Source organism: Salmo salar, chromosome ssa18 (genome assembly GCF_905237065.1).
Source record: "Salmo salar chromosome ssa18, Ssal_v3.1, whole genome shotgun sequence".
Classification (NCBI taxonomy): domain Eukaryota; kingdom Metazoa; phylum Chordata; class Actinopteri; order Salmoniformes; family Salmonidae; genus Salmo; species Salmo salar.
The window spans coordinates 24,126,648-24,142,573 of NC_059459.1; the positions used below are offsets into that span (position 1 = coordinate 24,126,648).

Genomic DNA, 15,926 nt, shown 5'->3' on the forward strand with positions numbered 1-15,926 from the left:
TTTCAACTTCAATCGGGTGACGTCAGAGTTGTGACGTTTCAAGGATACCGTTTAGACTTTTCAATTGTCTCACCTTCTATGAATCATAGCCTATCACGAGAGAGGGAAGCAACCGATAGTTTTGGACGTTTTCTGTAGCCTCCTTTAGACCATTTGAATTGATCCGGGTTTGGAAGCTGTCCGCTATATGAAAATAAAGACAGTGAACAAATACGTGGTTCAATGTGAAATCGAAGCGTTTCTACCCAAAGACAGAAAAGTGCAAATGGAAAACTATACTGGAAATGAAACTCAAGTTCGTTCGGAATCGGACGGCACAGACGAGGAGACCGGCGGGAATGGCGTGCGCGCGCTAATTGGATGCATTTTGTTTCTCCTCATTGTGTCGACACTGCTGGGGAACATGCTCGTGTGCGCTGCCGTAGTTAAATTCAGGCACCTCCGGTCCAAGGTAACCAACTTTTTCGTGATTTCTCTGGCGGTGTCTGACCTCTTCGTTGCCGTGCTCGTGATGCCATGGGAGGCAATATCTGAGGTGACTGGCACCTGGCTGTTTGGTAGATTTTGTGGCATCTGGATAGCTTTTGACATAATGTGCTCGACGGCATCTATTCTTAATCTGTGTATCATAAGCGTGGACAGATACTGGGCTATAGCTAGTCCTTTTAGATATGAACGGAAAATGACCCACAGAGTTGCATTTATCATGATTGGAGTGGCGTGGACGCTGTCAATTCTCATCTCCTTCATACCTGTCCAACTGAACTGGCACATGGCCGAGGAGGAGACGTCAGCGGGAGACTTTAGCAACCACTCTGAGAATTGCATAGCAAACTTGAACAAGACCTATGCTATTTCCTCATCACTGATCAGTTTCTATATCCCAGTGGTTATCATGGTTGCCACTTACACGAGGATTTACCGTATTGCGCAAACGCAGATACGGAGGATATCCTCCTTGGAAAGAGCCGCGGAGCAAGCGCAAAATAACCAACACCCAAACGTTTGCGCGCACGAAAACGCATTAAAAACTGCTTTTAAAAAGGAAACAAAGGTGCTAAAGACCCTCTCCATTATCATGGGAGTTTTTGTGTTTTGCTGGCTGCCTTTTTTTGTCCTAAACTGCATGGTACCTTTCTGTGACCCTCCGTGCGTAAGCGACACCACGTTTACAATTTTCGTTTGGTTTGGTTGGGCCAACTCTTCGTTAAACCCTGTCATTTACGCATTTAACGCGGATTTCAGAAAAGCCTTTACAACTATTCTGGGCTGCAATAAAATTTGCTCAAGCAATACAGTGGAGGCTGTTAATTTCAGCAATGAATTGGTCTCCTATCACCACGACACAACGCTCCAAAAAGACGCACAAGTCTTGATGGCTACACAGCATCCTCACGCAATCCCAAACGTGGGAGAGGACACAACCCCACTGTCCGACAAAGTTTCTCTTATCTCAAACGCATCTCGCAATCACAAGAACACGTTGCTGCCAGCCATCGTCCAATTCCAGTGTGACGGGGAAATATCACTGGATACCATAACGCCATTTACTTCAGCCGGAGCCATGGAATGCGACTCAATCCCTGGTCAAATCCACGATTAGAATCTTGCCCAATTAATTGTAGGTTATGATTAATTGAAGTATTGCATTCTTGATTTGTTTATTTAAAATTATATTTTATTGTAAGATCATTAACTTATTTTATGCCGTGCGTAAGTCCGTGCGTAATGTTATAATATCTTTATTATCTCACTGATCGTCATCGATACATTTATGCTGTGATTCTTTTAAATAGGCATGTCTTGATAAATGAAGGAATTCACAAAGAAATGTTAGCCTTGTTTTAGTCTTGCCAGTACACACATTTCTAATTATGGGACACAATTGAATGAATAAGAGATGTTGTGTATTGTATGAGAGGATATCCATGACATTTTGTTTGTGAATGCTTTTTATATTCATGCAAAAATACTTGCTTTAATTCATGAGAATGGTGGTGGTATTTCTGTAGTCAAGTAGCTCTCAAACACGGGAGTAATCTATTTATCTGCAATATTGGTAAAATCATTATTCATAAAAAGGCAATGATTTTGGTATAAGTTGAAATGTTTAATCAGATATATAATATTGGAAACATAACTTGACATTATTATGTTGTGAAAATAGCTGTAAAAATGTCTTGCAATCTCTTTGCCACCTTTTTACCTCTTACTAAAGTCAAGGCAAGCCACATTTTATTTAAAGTGCATTTCACAATGTCTCAAAACACTCTAGAGAAAATTAATGACAAAATATAAAATACAACATTTGTAAATTTAATATAATTCGAAAAAATATGTAGAACAGATTATGTTCTTGCCAAGTCACTTCACTATAATTGTATGATGCATCTGTCTTCTGTATAGTTCCTGACAACACCATGTAACCCATGGTAACTGAACCACATCTTCCCCTCTGATAATTGCATCTATTTTTATTTTATGATTATTTTAGTGTCTTAAGCTGCTCTGCAGTATTGGGAGATAGAAAATAGTATAGTGAGCCCTAATCCAAACTCCAATGTTCCCAAATGTTATCAAAATACAATTTGGAATATGATCTAAATTATCTCCCCTCAAAGCCATTGCCTCCTATGAATCTAATATGAATACATAGGCCTATCTTTATAGGCGCTGTAGCCTACTGTTCCAAAATGAGTACATTTCACTTCACATCTGTTTAAAAAAAAAAAATACTTCAGATTCCTGAGAGCATCAAATTACACCAGCGCCCCTTTCATCTTCACAGGACAAAGGGTTGAGAAACAAAAGTAGCAGTATCCAGGACACTGAGGAGGCTGACCTGGTGAACCGCATGGCAGGTGTGTGGAGTGGACTGGACACACACACATGAGTGTGTTTCATAGATACACAAGCTAGCCAATGGTAGTGGTGGTGGAGTGGGGGGGTTGGGTGGGGGCTAGTCTGAGTGCATGCCTGTATTTCCCCCCCAAAAGCCTCAGTTGCTGTAATGTCATACTACCATCTCATGTTATTAGTGATGGTATTTCAGCATATTAATATGACATTATCCTCCTCTCACCTCCCCTTCATTTAGCTTTCCAAATGGCTGCAGACATTTAATGAGACATTTCAGAGACCGTAATTAGTTTTACCATTTTGCAGTTTGACATTTTAGCATGGACTCATGCAGTGACTTGATCAAAATATAGAATTTTAAAATCATTTTTTTAAATTTTGAATTACCATTGATATTTTATATTTAGGAAGAGCATGTGGAAAATGAACTTAGGCAAAGAGAAATAGATCAAACATGTATACCTGAGCGTATATAGCCACACCACACAAGGGTGCACACACACACAAACTACTTTAATACTTTTTCCATTCGCAGGATGAGCAAATTTAGGCATGACATGCCAGCAACAAACTCTGACACTACACATCCAAGTATATCTGACTAAATTATGAAAGACAATCATTGTAATTTGAATTCCAAAAAAGTAAGTGTGGAAGAGGTGAAAAAATGATTGTTGTCTATCAACAATGACAAGCCACTGAGGTCTGACAACTTGAATGGAAAATTACTGAGGATAATAGCAGACGATATTGCCACTCCTATTTGCCATATTTTCAATTTAAGCCTACTAGAAAGTGTGTGCCCCCAGGCCAGGAGGGAAGCAAAAGTAATTCCGCTACCTAAGAATAGTAAAGCCCCCTTTACTGGCTCAAATAGCTGACCAATCAGGCAAATTTGTGTTTGACCAGATACAATGCTATTTTACAGTAAACAAATTGACAACAGACTTTCAGCACGCTTATAGGGAAGGACATTCAACAAGCACAGCACTAACACAAATTACTGATGATTGGCTGAGAGAAATTTATGATAAAAAGATTGTGGGGGCTGTTTTGTTAGACTTCAGTGCGGCTTTTGATATTATCGATCATAGTCTGCTGCTGGAAAAACTTGTGTTATGGCTTTACACCCCCTGCTATATTGTGGATAAAGAGTGCCCTGACTAACAGAACACAGAGGGTGTTATTTAATGGAAGCCTCTTCAACATAATCCAGGTAGAAGCAGGAATTCCCCAGGGCAGCTGTCTAGGCGCCTTACTTTTTTCAATCTTTACTAACGACATGCCACTGGCTTTGAGTAAAGCCAGTCTGTCTATATATGCGGATTACTCAACACTATACACGTCAGCTACTACAGCGACTGAAATGACTGCAACACTTTACAAAGAGCTGCAGTTATTTTCAGAGTGGTTGGCAAGGAATAAGATAGTTCTAAATATTAGTAAAACTAAAATAATTGTATTTGGGACAAATCATTCACTAAACCCTAAACCTCAACTAAATATTGTAATAAATAATGTGGAAATTGAGCAAGTGGAGGTGAGTAAACTGCTTGGAGTAATCCTGGATTGTAAACTGTCATGGTCAAAACATATTTATACAACAGTAGCTAGATAGGGAGAAGTATGTCCATAATAAAGCGCTGCTCTACCTTCTTAACAGCACTATCAACAAGACAGGTCCTACAGGCCTTAGTTTTGTCACACCTGGACTACTGTTCAGGCGTGTGGTCAGGTGCCACAAAAAGGGACTTAGGAAAATTGCTCAGAACAGGGCAGCACGGCTGGCCCTTGAATGTTAACAGAGAGCAAACATTAATATTTTTTTTTAATTTAACCTTTGTTTAACTAGGCAAGTCAGCCTCTCCTGGCTCAAAGTGGAGGAGAGCTTGACTTCATCACTACTTGTATTTATGAGAGGTATTGACATGTTGAATGCACCAAGCTATCTGTTTGAACTACTGGCGCACATCTCGGACACCCATGCATACCCCATAAGAGGTCTCTTCACAGTCCTGAAGTCCAAAACAGACTATGGGAGGTGCACAGTACTACATGTAGTCATGGCTCTATGGAAATCTATTCCACATCAAGTAACTGATGCAAGCAATAAAATTAGATTAAGGAACAGCTAAAAATACACCTTATGGAACAGCGGGGACTGTGAAGCAACAGAAATGTAGGCACAGACACATGCACACACACGCGCGATAACATACCCACTATACAGACACGTACACATGGATTTTGTATTGTAGATATGTGGTAGTGGTGGGGTAGGGGTAGGGGCCTGAGGGCACACAGTGTGTTGTGAAATCTGTGAATGTATTGTAATGTTTGTAAAATTGTATAACTGCCTTAATTTTGCTGGACCCCAGGAAGAGTAGTGGCTGCCCTAGGTAGAAGCTAATGGGGATCCATAATAAATACAAATACAAAACTGAAAGGTTGCTAGTTCAAATCCCAGAGCTGACAAGTTGAAAAATATGTCGATGTGCCTTTGAGCAAGACACTTAACCCAAATTGCTCCAGGGTCGCTGTTGATAATAGCTGACCCTGGCCGTGATCCCACTCAGAGTGTGTCTCAAGAGAGAGTTGGGATATGCAGAAAACACAGGACAAATATAAGCACCCACCAAATTATTATTATTATTATTATTATACACACACTTCTCTCTGTGCCCATTTGTGTCTAATGAATCCCCACACACACATAATTTGTAAAAACATCTGCAAAATAATCCAGGTCCAATTTATGATTGTTATAATAAACCTGAGTATTTCACAAATCTAAAATTAACCAGTCCTTTGTGTGATTTTAACAGTTACCACCAAACTTTCTCTCTCTCTTGCTCTCTCTCACTCCATTTTCTTCATTGACTGTAAATATGTGATATTTCTATCTTTTCACAAGAACACTGACCTTTAAGACACAGCTCACATGGTACCTGTCTGAGGTTTACTATACTAAAGCACAGGATGTCTGCCTGCATCAGAAAAGGTGACCCCCCACCATCCCACCCCGAAATGACATACAGATCAATGAGCTGAAATTCTGCCCGAGGATAGAAACTAAAGTGCTATTTGCTGCAAAGGTTAATCAGCTGTAGAGTTACACTCTGAAAGTGCCTGTGCATTTGAACAATGTTACATTTAATTGGTGAAACATCTCAGGCCAGTCATGAATGCAAAGTATTGATCATGTCTCTGAATGAGGTTGTATCAATTTAGACAGTCCATCACGATGGTGCACAGCCACAATGTTATTTTCAGTCTGTTTGGCTCTATGGAAGATGACTAAAATACAATTAAGGTGACTATTGTCCAGAAATATTCTTTCATCTTGTTATCAACTAGACCATTCACTGTCTGTATGAAATCATTATTTAATTTCTGTTTTCAAGGTAGAAAATGTTTTAGACACACATGCACACACTCATACAGGCAATCATCCACATACATTTTACCCATACCTGAGGGAGAGTAAGGATTCAACATTATTATGGCTTTGTTGACTGAATTCCATCAGTCCAGAAATTGCCATGTGTGAGAGGGTCCCTGTTGTGACCAAACACAGCTAATACTGGGCGACATGATTTCAGCCCGAGGAGAGACTTGCATACGTTGCCTCATCAGAAAATGTAGTTCCATAAAATACCATAGATACTATACTTTAGATGTGCAAACTTGCAAAAGGACGTTATTGTTGTAACCCATTGTTGGTGCATTATTTTCCGTGTCAGAATGGGAAGGGGCATTAACCCCTTTCCTAGCCAAAAGACCCCGACTAGACAATCATTACTTCTCTCTGTAGTCGGAACGGTGCTATGCCAGAATGTGGACACCACGGAGCCCGTGCGAGATATGGCTCAGAAAATGTACCTCAATCAGGGGATGGGAGATGGAGCTGTACTCCTAATTATCCCAAAATGATGAATCGAGAAGATTAAAATACTGCTAGTTTTTTTATTAACCTGACTTTTTCGTCCACATGCTAGGCTAGCTAATTCTAAAGCGACTCATTGGATTCAACAACACTTCCGGTAGCTAGGCCCTACTTTCCTCAACGCTAGGTGTCGTATTTTTATGGAATCCAATAGGAATTAGCTATTGCATTGGTGCCTATGGCAGAGACACCCGTTATGTAGACTGGAATTGTCACCATTGTTTTCAATGGTAAAAGGCCATTTAGAGAAATCTTCATAATCCACAATCTTTGACTTCAGTCATGTTTATTTGACATTTACATCATGTGACCTCCCGCAGAGGCTGTTAATCAGAGGCTTGTTAGCCACTAATTATGGCCAGCCTCATTCTGTTTCCATAATGATGACAAATTGTTTCTCAGGTGGTCTGCTGGGACAAGAGATAGTGGGTGTGGTTGATTATATCTGTAAAGCCAACCTGGTCTCAGGACAATTCGTATGATTTGGGACATTATTTCTGCCCCTCCATTTAGTATGATGCTATGTGACGTTATATTACATTGTGTTACATTATGAATGGAATAGCGGTCATATGAATTGAAGGATGTATAGTATCATCCGTTATACCCGGTCGTACAATACCATACAATATGGAGGACGTCTTGCTCTGAGGCCAGGCTGCTTGTTGTGTTAGCATTTGTGGATAATGTTAGTGGCTAGCAGGTTAGGTGAAACTAACATATCAGATTAGGCTACTATGGTTAATGTTAAGGGAAGGATTAGCTAACATTTTCTAAGTAGTAGCAAAATGCTTGTGGTTAGCTAAAGTTGCTAATCAACTAAAGTTGTCCCCGATGTGATTCAAACAGGTGACCTTTGGCTTGCTAGACAGCCTTAATCGACATCATCATTGCCCAGGAATAAGTTGTTGAGGTTTAACTGCCTTGCTCAAGAACAGAACAGCAGTTTTAACCACCTTGTCAGCTCTGGGGTTTGAACCTGCAGCCTTTTCAGTTACAGACCTAACACTCTTAACCGCTAGGACACTCATCCTCCTCGACCAACATTCTGACTTTCATTTCTGTCTTATGTAATCAGGGCCCGGTTTCCTGATAATGATTCAATTTAGGCTTACAAGTGAAACATGCAGAGAGAACCTTATTTAAGCGCATCATTGAAGTGTGTGTTGATACTGATAGGATTGAAAGGAAGGCAGCGCTGCTCTCGAATCAGCTTTCACCATTCAAATCTTACTTTAACATTACAATTATTTCACAATACTGATGATGGATCTGCTTCTAAAGAGTTAAGCAGGTAGCCTGGCGAGTAGGAGCATTCGGCCAGTAACCGAAAGTTTGCTGGATCGAATCCCTGAGCTGACAAGGTAAAAATCTGTCATTCTGCCCCTGAGCAGCAAAGCAGTTAATCCACTGTTCTCTGGGTCCCGAAGACGTGGACGTGGATGTCGATTAAGGCAGCCCTCCACACCTCTCTGATTCAGTGGGGTTGGGTTAAATGCGGAAGACACATTTCAGTTGAATGCATTCAGTTGTACAACTGACTAGGTATCCCCCTTTCCCTTAATACCACTGCAAATATTGAGGTGGCTTATTCTAATGCTTACCAAATAATAATACACTTAATCACAGATTTGGCACATCTTTGCGCACATGTTGTTACACATCATGACATATGCTGAAGCAAAAATTACAGACAGTAGCCTACAATTTGCAAAATATGATTAAATTGATTGAACGTGAAATTGATTTCAGTATGATTGAAATAGGCCTATACAGCCTATTATCCTACTGTATATTTTAATGCAGTCATCTCGGGTTTAATTTCAAGCATCTTTTTATACTACGCTTGTTTGTAACATTTGCAAAGGAATTGGCAACTTTGTATTTGTAGTCAACTTTGTTCTGAGGTAGGGCCCCCTGAGTGGTGCAGTGGTCTAAGGCACTGCATCGCAGTGCTAGCTGTGCCATTAGATATTCTGGGTTCGAGTCCAGGCTCTGTCGCAGCCGGCTGCGACCAGGAGACTCATGGGGTGGCTCACAATTGGTCCGGGTGGGTTTGGAGAGATGTCCTTGTCCCATCGCGCACTAGCGACTTCTGTGGCAGGCTGGGCGCAGTGCACGCTGACACATTGGTCTGGGTTATGTGGGCATTGTGTCAAGAACCGGTGCTGCTTGGTTGGGTTGTGTTTTGGAGGATGCACGGCTCTCAACCTTCGCCTCTCCCGAGTCCGTACTGGTAGTTGCAGTGATGAGACAAGACTGTAACTACCAATTGGATACCTCGAAAAAGGGGGTAAAAAATACAATTAAAACAAACTTTGTTCTGAGGTTATCAGTGGTCACAAAGAGAAACCATTTGATTCTATATTTAGCGGAGATCTGCTGTGTGTAAAATTACGCAGGAGGGCAAAAAAGCATCGATCGACGCACTTGCTGTTCTACGAGTGGTTTGAGGCAGTCGGTAGGTAAATAACAAGCGTTTTGAAGTGCAACTTTAGTAACAGTGGTTTTTGGAGACAGCTCAGAGATTTAACGATTCTCCTATGAAGGTTTCAATGATGAAATTAACTTTAAAATGATATGGGAAAACTGTGCCCAGACCATTAGTAGGCTACATATCATACCTTGGAGGTACACAAACATATGTATAATAATATCCTTCATATGGCTCTGAGGCCAGCCTATTAAAGGACTGCTGGACTAAAGAGTATGCTCAATGGAGAATCTATTTGTGCTTTAGTAGTCCTTTAATAGGCTTAATCTGGGTCCAGGAAAACTAGTCTGTTTTATATTAATCAGATAAATAAGAATCTCTAAATAAAGACACTGCATTAATTTAGTAACATTTCACCCCAAGCGTAACTTGACAAGATCCTGTAGCTCATGTGATTATGCCAAGTTCAATGCTTTTATTTGCACTCAGGAACTCCAATCATAAAAACTCTAATGATACATCAAACCTGAAATGAACATAGATCCTGCGTTTGAGATAATGTATAAAGGAGAATGTAAGAGCTGGGCCATTCAGACTGTTGACACTCAGTGAATCAACAGGAACCCCACTAAGCATTTATCGACGGCGATGTCATTTGGATGTTTTTTTCGGTCCTGTTCGGATGTCTTTTTTTGTTTCTTGGGGTATTTTTTGTTGGTGTACTTGACCAAAATCTGAACCAATCAAAGACGTCTATGTTTGGTTTAGATTTGGTCCAGTCCAGACCAGCCTTGATTTGGCCCAAACATAGACATCTATAATTGGTTCAGATTTGGTCTAGTCCGGACCAAATCTGAACCAATCATAGACATCCATATTTCACAAGTTTGGACAGCACGGCACAGTACAGTACAGTACAGTACAGTACAGTAGAGCACAGCAGATTACAGTACAGTACAGTACAGTACATTAAAGAAAAGTAAAGTATGGTACAGAACAGTACAGAAGGGCACAGTAGAGTACAGTAAAGAAAAGTAAAGTATAGTGTACTGTATTGTACCCTACTGTACCCTAATGTACTCTACTGAATTAAACTATACTGTACTGTACTACTCTACTGAATTAAACCAAACTGTTCTGTACTCTACTGAATGAAACTCTACTGTACTGGACCGTCTACTCTACTGAATAAAACTAGATTGTCCTGTACCATACCGTACTGTACTGTACTATACTGTGCTCTACTGTACTAAACTGTGTGATGTTCAAACTTGTAAAATATAGCCTAGACGTCTATGATTCGTTCAGATTTGGATCTGGTCTGCACCGACCAAATTTGTACTTGTTTGGGGGCGGAGCTCATCAGAATAATACCAAGCATGCTTTGCAAGTGTTTGTTTTTACATTTATACCAAAAAATACATATTTTCAACATCTGTAAATGATATATTTTCCAGACATATTTTCAAGCTGTTGAGATTTTTACATTTTCCCAGGGCTCTATGCTCACAAAGGCTCCTTTCAAATGCTGAATAACCTGGTATGATGGTGCATTTATCAGTTATACAGTTTAAAGTCATTATTTGTGCGTTTTTCCCAAAGTTGACCTTTAAAGTAACTATCCAGTGTTTCCAGATTTCTCTGAAATATGACCTATAATTAATTAGAATATGAGTGAAATAGTTTTCTTTCCCACATGTTTTTATTAGGTATGTTGAAAAGCAGCTTTTCTGTGTTGCAATGGTGTGGGCGTACCCCAACACCAGTATGGTGTGGGCGCATACCGCTCATTAAAAATATCCATGCGAGTAGACTGCTGATTGGCCAGCTCATCTTCTTCAGGAGGATGACATCATCCTCTATGAGGAAAAAGCAAGCATTTTTGAAACGGTCTGTTTGAGAAGTTTGAGGTAGGGTTTTTTTAAGTTGTAGTTTTTTCTCCAATTTATGCTATGGCCACAAATACAAACATAGGAAGAGTCAACAACATTATTTGGCTATGAGTTAACAGAAAATTAACTTTTGAAATTGAGATTTTCACTGTACAGATACTTTAAAACTGCAACATTTTCTCTCAGCCTAGTGGCAAAATGTATTTAGTAGCACAAAATTATACTGAATTATAAATACATATATATATATGTATATATATGAAATTGTTGTATGTTGCGCATATATTATATATATATATATATATGCGCAACATACAACAATTTCAATGATTTAGCAGAGTTACAGTTCATATAAAAATTCACCCAAAATATATTGATTTAAAAAAAAAAATGGTGGGGTTGAGGGATCTTCCACTTATCCTTCCATTTATACAGTTTCTTTCAAATACCCCTCCATATAACCCTTAAGAGAGGCATAATAAGTCATGTCAAACTGTGTAGAACTGCAGGAAGTGTGTTTTTTTTTATTCGCCCTTGACACACACACACACACTCAAAAAGAACAAAGTGAAGTGTCTCATGTTATGAGCATAGAATGGATTGACAGTGCCACCATACCAGTGCACTTTTGTCTAGACGCGTGACAGGATAGCAAAGCCAGGCCATCAGTCAGTATGTCTGTGTTCTTTATGCAATTCAATGAAACACTGATTACTAGGTGTCGCAATGGAAATTGGTGCTGAGGGCAATCTTCATTGTATTTACATACACTATGGTAACTTTGCTGCAGAGCATGGTGCTTCTCCTCTGCTTCACAATTAGATTCCCTCTGTCATTACGGTCCGAGGGGTGACGACAGAGGCATTGCTCGGCGCCTCAATCAGTGTCTAATCACAGTCAATGGTTTCTTATAGGCAGTCAGCTAGCAGCACATTGATTGCGAACATCTCTCGACAACAATTTAATGGAGATTGGTCTTCTCAATCCTCCCGCCTCGTCAAGGACTCTCTCAGTGTCATCAGCAGAGTGAAGGGAAAGATTAAGCTTGAAGGAAGGACATAAAAAAGCTAATAGAATCACATTTCTAGAGAAACGTAACTTGTAGGCCAACTTAAAACCCTGTTCACACATTTTGTTTTCGCAGAATTCTGCCGACGTGTGACCGTGTGAATGCAGTAATGGCGTCCGCAATTTCTCTCCTCAAACCCACACGTGTAGGCCTAGCTGTGTTGCTGTGTGTCAACGAGCGGTGGCTGTTTTCCCCGATTCAATATGGTGTCTTGCTTGGGAATATTGAGACACTGAATCCCTTTCACCTTTCAAGAATAAACACACCACTAGAGGGGGTGAGTGTTGCTCTGTCTTCAGCTGCCATATACTGCTATTCCCTATCCCCCACTATCTCTCGATTAAAGACTGATTATTGGTTGTTGACAAATACAGGAAAAGAGTATTGGGGAAAGTCAATTGCCTATGTTACATACTGAATGAACTGGATAGATGTCTTTGTTAGCAATTAAATAAAAATCATCAATTAGAATGTGTCAAATGATTTATGAGGAGACTGAGGGGAAGAAAGGGCTCACGGACGTACAAACAAGTTCTTGTTGTGTACATTTGGCCACCTAGAAAAAGGATTGGACTTGGACACTGTATTGGGCACACACACATTATCATGTATCGTACATGCTAGGGTGGACGCAGTAGACATACACACAATAACCACATAGCTGTTCTCTCTGCGCCAACGTAACTGCCACCTCTCATTCTGTGTCAGCAAAGAGGGGAGCACAAAGTATAGGCAGAGTACCACCGAGGGCCGGTTGGCATGGACTCAGCCTCTGGCAGTGGAGTGGAACACATTATCACTTAGTGTGAGCTTTTAAGCCTTTGGCCATTCATTTGCCAAGTCCCCACAAGTGACTTTTTCTCACCAGGTTAATCTGGATGCATACTGATAAACAGAGAATATCCTCTTGTCAAAAGACCTGGAATTAAGACCTGGAATGAAATCATATATACAGTATGCTGGTAGAGTGGGCTCTGCCGACATACTGTATATATACAAGTATACTGAATTATTGTACAAAATAAAATGCCATTATCCCAGTACAGTCACCATGGTCTTCAATGCTCTTAAAAATACATTATGCTGAACATAATCAAACAAATGCATTCTCTACATTCTCTCTACATTGTTCACTGTACTGTCACTCAATGTGAGAGCTGCTTAAGAAGTCTGTGTGTTGCGAGGAAACGTTGGCAAGTGTGTACATTGTCTTCATTGTCTTCTTAGCTGTGAAGAGGGGGTGTGTTGGGTATGGGTGTGTGTGAGGCAACACGCCATGACCCAAACTCCACCTCCCACCCCAGCCCCACACACAGATAATACAGTCTTTAGGCAGGGGGTTGAGAGGGGTATTGTTACAGTAGGAGGGGGCCTGCTTAAGGGAGGTCTGGGCAGACCCATTTATGCCCTGAACACTCCCCTCTCTACCCCTCCCCATTCTCCTTTATCCTTCTATAACCCTTTTTTATGCAAGCGTCCCGGGCCCCCACATTTTCAATAGCAGCAAACACTGGGTCTCCACATGGTAAGTGCAACCTTTAGATACCAAATACCAAATGTTGAAACTGGAAATAAATTGATTAGTACATTTTGTTTTTGCAGGAAGGTGTACTGTATGCTTGCTGTGCATGCAATTCTTTTTCATGTTACTTGTAAGTCAGAAAATTCTGAGCCGACTTGGGGGTGTTTGTTTTGGTGCATGTCTTTGTTTTGTAGCAGTATATTTGATCACTCCAATATGGTTTCCTTCGCAGGGCAGGATACACTCAAAGTAAGGATTTTCAGATTAGTCCTGTGTAAAAAGCGTGAGCTGATTCTTACTCAAAAATGTTTGCAGAGGTGATTTTTATACGGATTAGTCCCGTGTACCAGCCTTGCTCCAGAGAGGATTCCCTTGGTACAGTGTGCCCGCAGCTATCTATAGCTTAGAGCTGAAGCTTTCCTCCCTTATTGATTTAATGCGGTGTAAAAAAAGAAACAAATTGTATTATGATTAATTTAAAAGGTGCACTGAAAACAAACATAGATGTTGTAAATGTGCTGTACAGTTGGTAAACATAACATTTGGTATGAATGTGTTTTTATTTACTCATTTTTGCACAGCTTTTTGGGGTATTCTAAACAGGGAACATATCAAAATGTAGTGAAACTTCTCGTGTTTTTATGAAAAGAAAGAGAATGGGTTATCTATGTAAGGTGTGTTTAATTCACATATGTTTCACTTTGTTTTGCCTCTCCTGTTTCACTCCCTGCAGGTATTTTGATTGTGGCGCGTCCGATATTTTCGTTTCATTCGGGCGTGCTACTGATGCTTGGCTGCATTTGAATAAAGAACCCTTCAAGTAGCAGTAATCACCCCGAGTCATGAGGTTCCTGTGGCTTCTGTTCTTCCTCCTGTGCCTCCCTGTCCTTCCCTTCACTGAGGCCAAACGCCAGAGCTCCGACAACAAGATGTCGCTGCCCCCACCACCACCAGCGGCAGACAAGAAGCCCAAGAACTCTGTCCCCAGCTCAGGAGGGTTCAGCACAAAGGTTGGCCACAACTGTACCTGGGATACGTCCGGGGAGGGCGTAGTGAACTTGCTTGTCAGCTGTAGATCCGAGGAGCAGACCTACTGGTGCCGCTATGCTGGACAGCCAGACCTGTGCCAAGCCTACAGTGACAGGAAAGCACAGGTCAGGCATTGGAAACAATTGGTGGGCAAGCTGAAGAAGAGGAGGAGTGCGTGCGACGGTGAAAAGGTGCTGAAGACCCGCTCATGCAAGGCCCCCATGGAGTCGCACATGAAGCTCAAAGAGAAGGGGAAAGGCGGAGGAAAGAAGGATCCAGTGCCCCTGGATCCGGAAATGGTAGAGAAGGAGGAGAAGAAAGAGGAGAAGAAAGAGGATAGGACTCCGTTGTTAGAGGAGAGGGATGGAGAGGTGAACGACATGGAGCCAGTGGAGAATTATTGTGCCGAGGGATGGCATTCTGTCTGCTCATTCTTTGTAAGTTTTTTTGAAGGTTAAAGTCTTTGTAAGGTTTTTGTAAGGTAAAAAAGGGACAAAGCTGATGAACTCACCTCTGTATCCGGGCTTACTTCTTTGCTAGGTAAACAAAAATGTTTTTGTATAAAGTGATATAGAGCCTAAATATAGGCTGCAGAGATTTATTTGTGTTTATTTTATTGTGAAACTAATCTTATTTTCTACAGACAATATTTGCTATTGCTCATTTGTAGTCACTAGACTTGTATCAGATGTATATTTTTTAACTTTAACACAGCATACAAAATTCTACCTGTGAATAAACATACCGTACTATATAACCATTTAACAGTTGTTCGACTCATTTAATAAATCAACACAGATGACATGGTTCTTTTTTTACAAGTTGTTAATTAGTAGGACTATGTGGATGATATAGTTGCCTGGTATTTCTATTGTCTATTGTATTTCTAAGTGCTATTCCAGGAGCTGGGGAAATACGGTAATACTGTATTCAAAATCACAATAATATTGACAAGATCTTTGTGCTGTAGTGTATACACTTGATAATAACAAATCAATTGTAATCAGCATGAATAGGATAATCATGAGAACCTTTTATGTATTTTCCACCTAGTTCATCCCTTGAAATTGTTGCAATCCCAGCTACATATTAGTTGCCAGAAAATAAATAATCTCTCCAGCCATCGTTTATTTTTCTTTACCAAAACTATGTCAACATAACACAGGAAATGCAGT

At 40.5% G+C, this 15,926-nt stretch overlaps 2 protein-coding genes across 3 annotated transcripts; both read left to right on the top strand.

Moving 5' to 3' along the window:
* Positions 1-267: 267 nt before the first annotated feature.
* Positions 268-1,465, top strand: LOC106577152 (D(1C) dopamine receptor-like). Its single transcript, XM_014154952.2, is given in 2 exon segments — positions 268-1,321; positions 1,323-1,465. Coding segments are annotated over 2 exon segments (972 nt in total). The 5' UTR covers positions 268-403; the 3' UTR covers positions 1,377-1,465.
* A 12,095-nt stretch (positions 1,466-13,560) lies between these two features.
* On the top strand, positions 13,561-15,516 carry fgfbp3 (fibroblast growth factor binding protein 3). Of its 2 annotated transcripts, XM_014154891.2 has the most exons (3): positions 13,561-13,725; positions 13,955-13,971; positions 14,456-15,516. In XM_014154891.2, the coding sequence occupies exon 3, from the start codon at positions 14,565-14,567 to the stop codon at positions 15,207-15,209; it is 645 nt and encodes a 214-aa protein (XP_014010366.1). In that variant the 5' UTR covers positions 13,561-13,725; positions 13,955-13,971; positions 14,456-14,564; the 3' UTR covers positions 15,210-15,516. The 2 variants fall into 2 exon arrangements, with proteins under 2 accessions (XP_014010366.1, XP_014010365.1); XM_014154890.2 differs by lacking the exon at positions 13,955-13,971 and having other exon boundaries at positions 13,583-13,725.
* Positions 15,517-15,926: the final 410 nt, after the last annotated feature.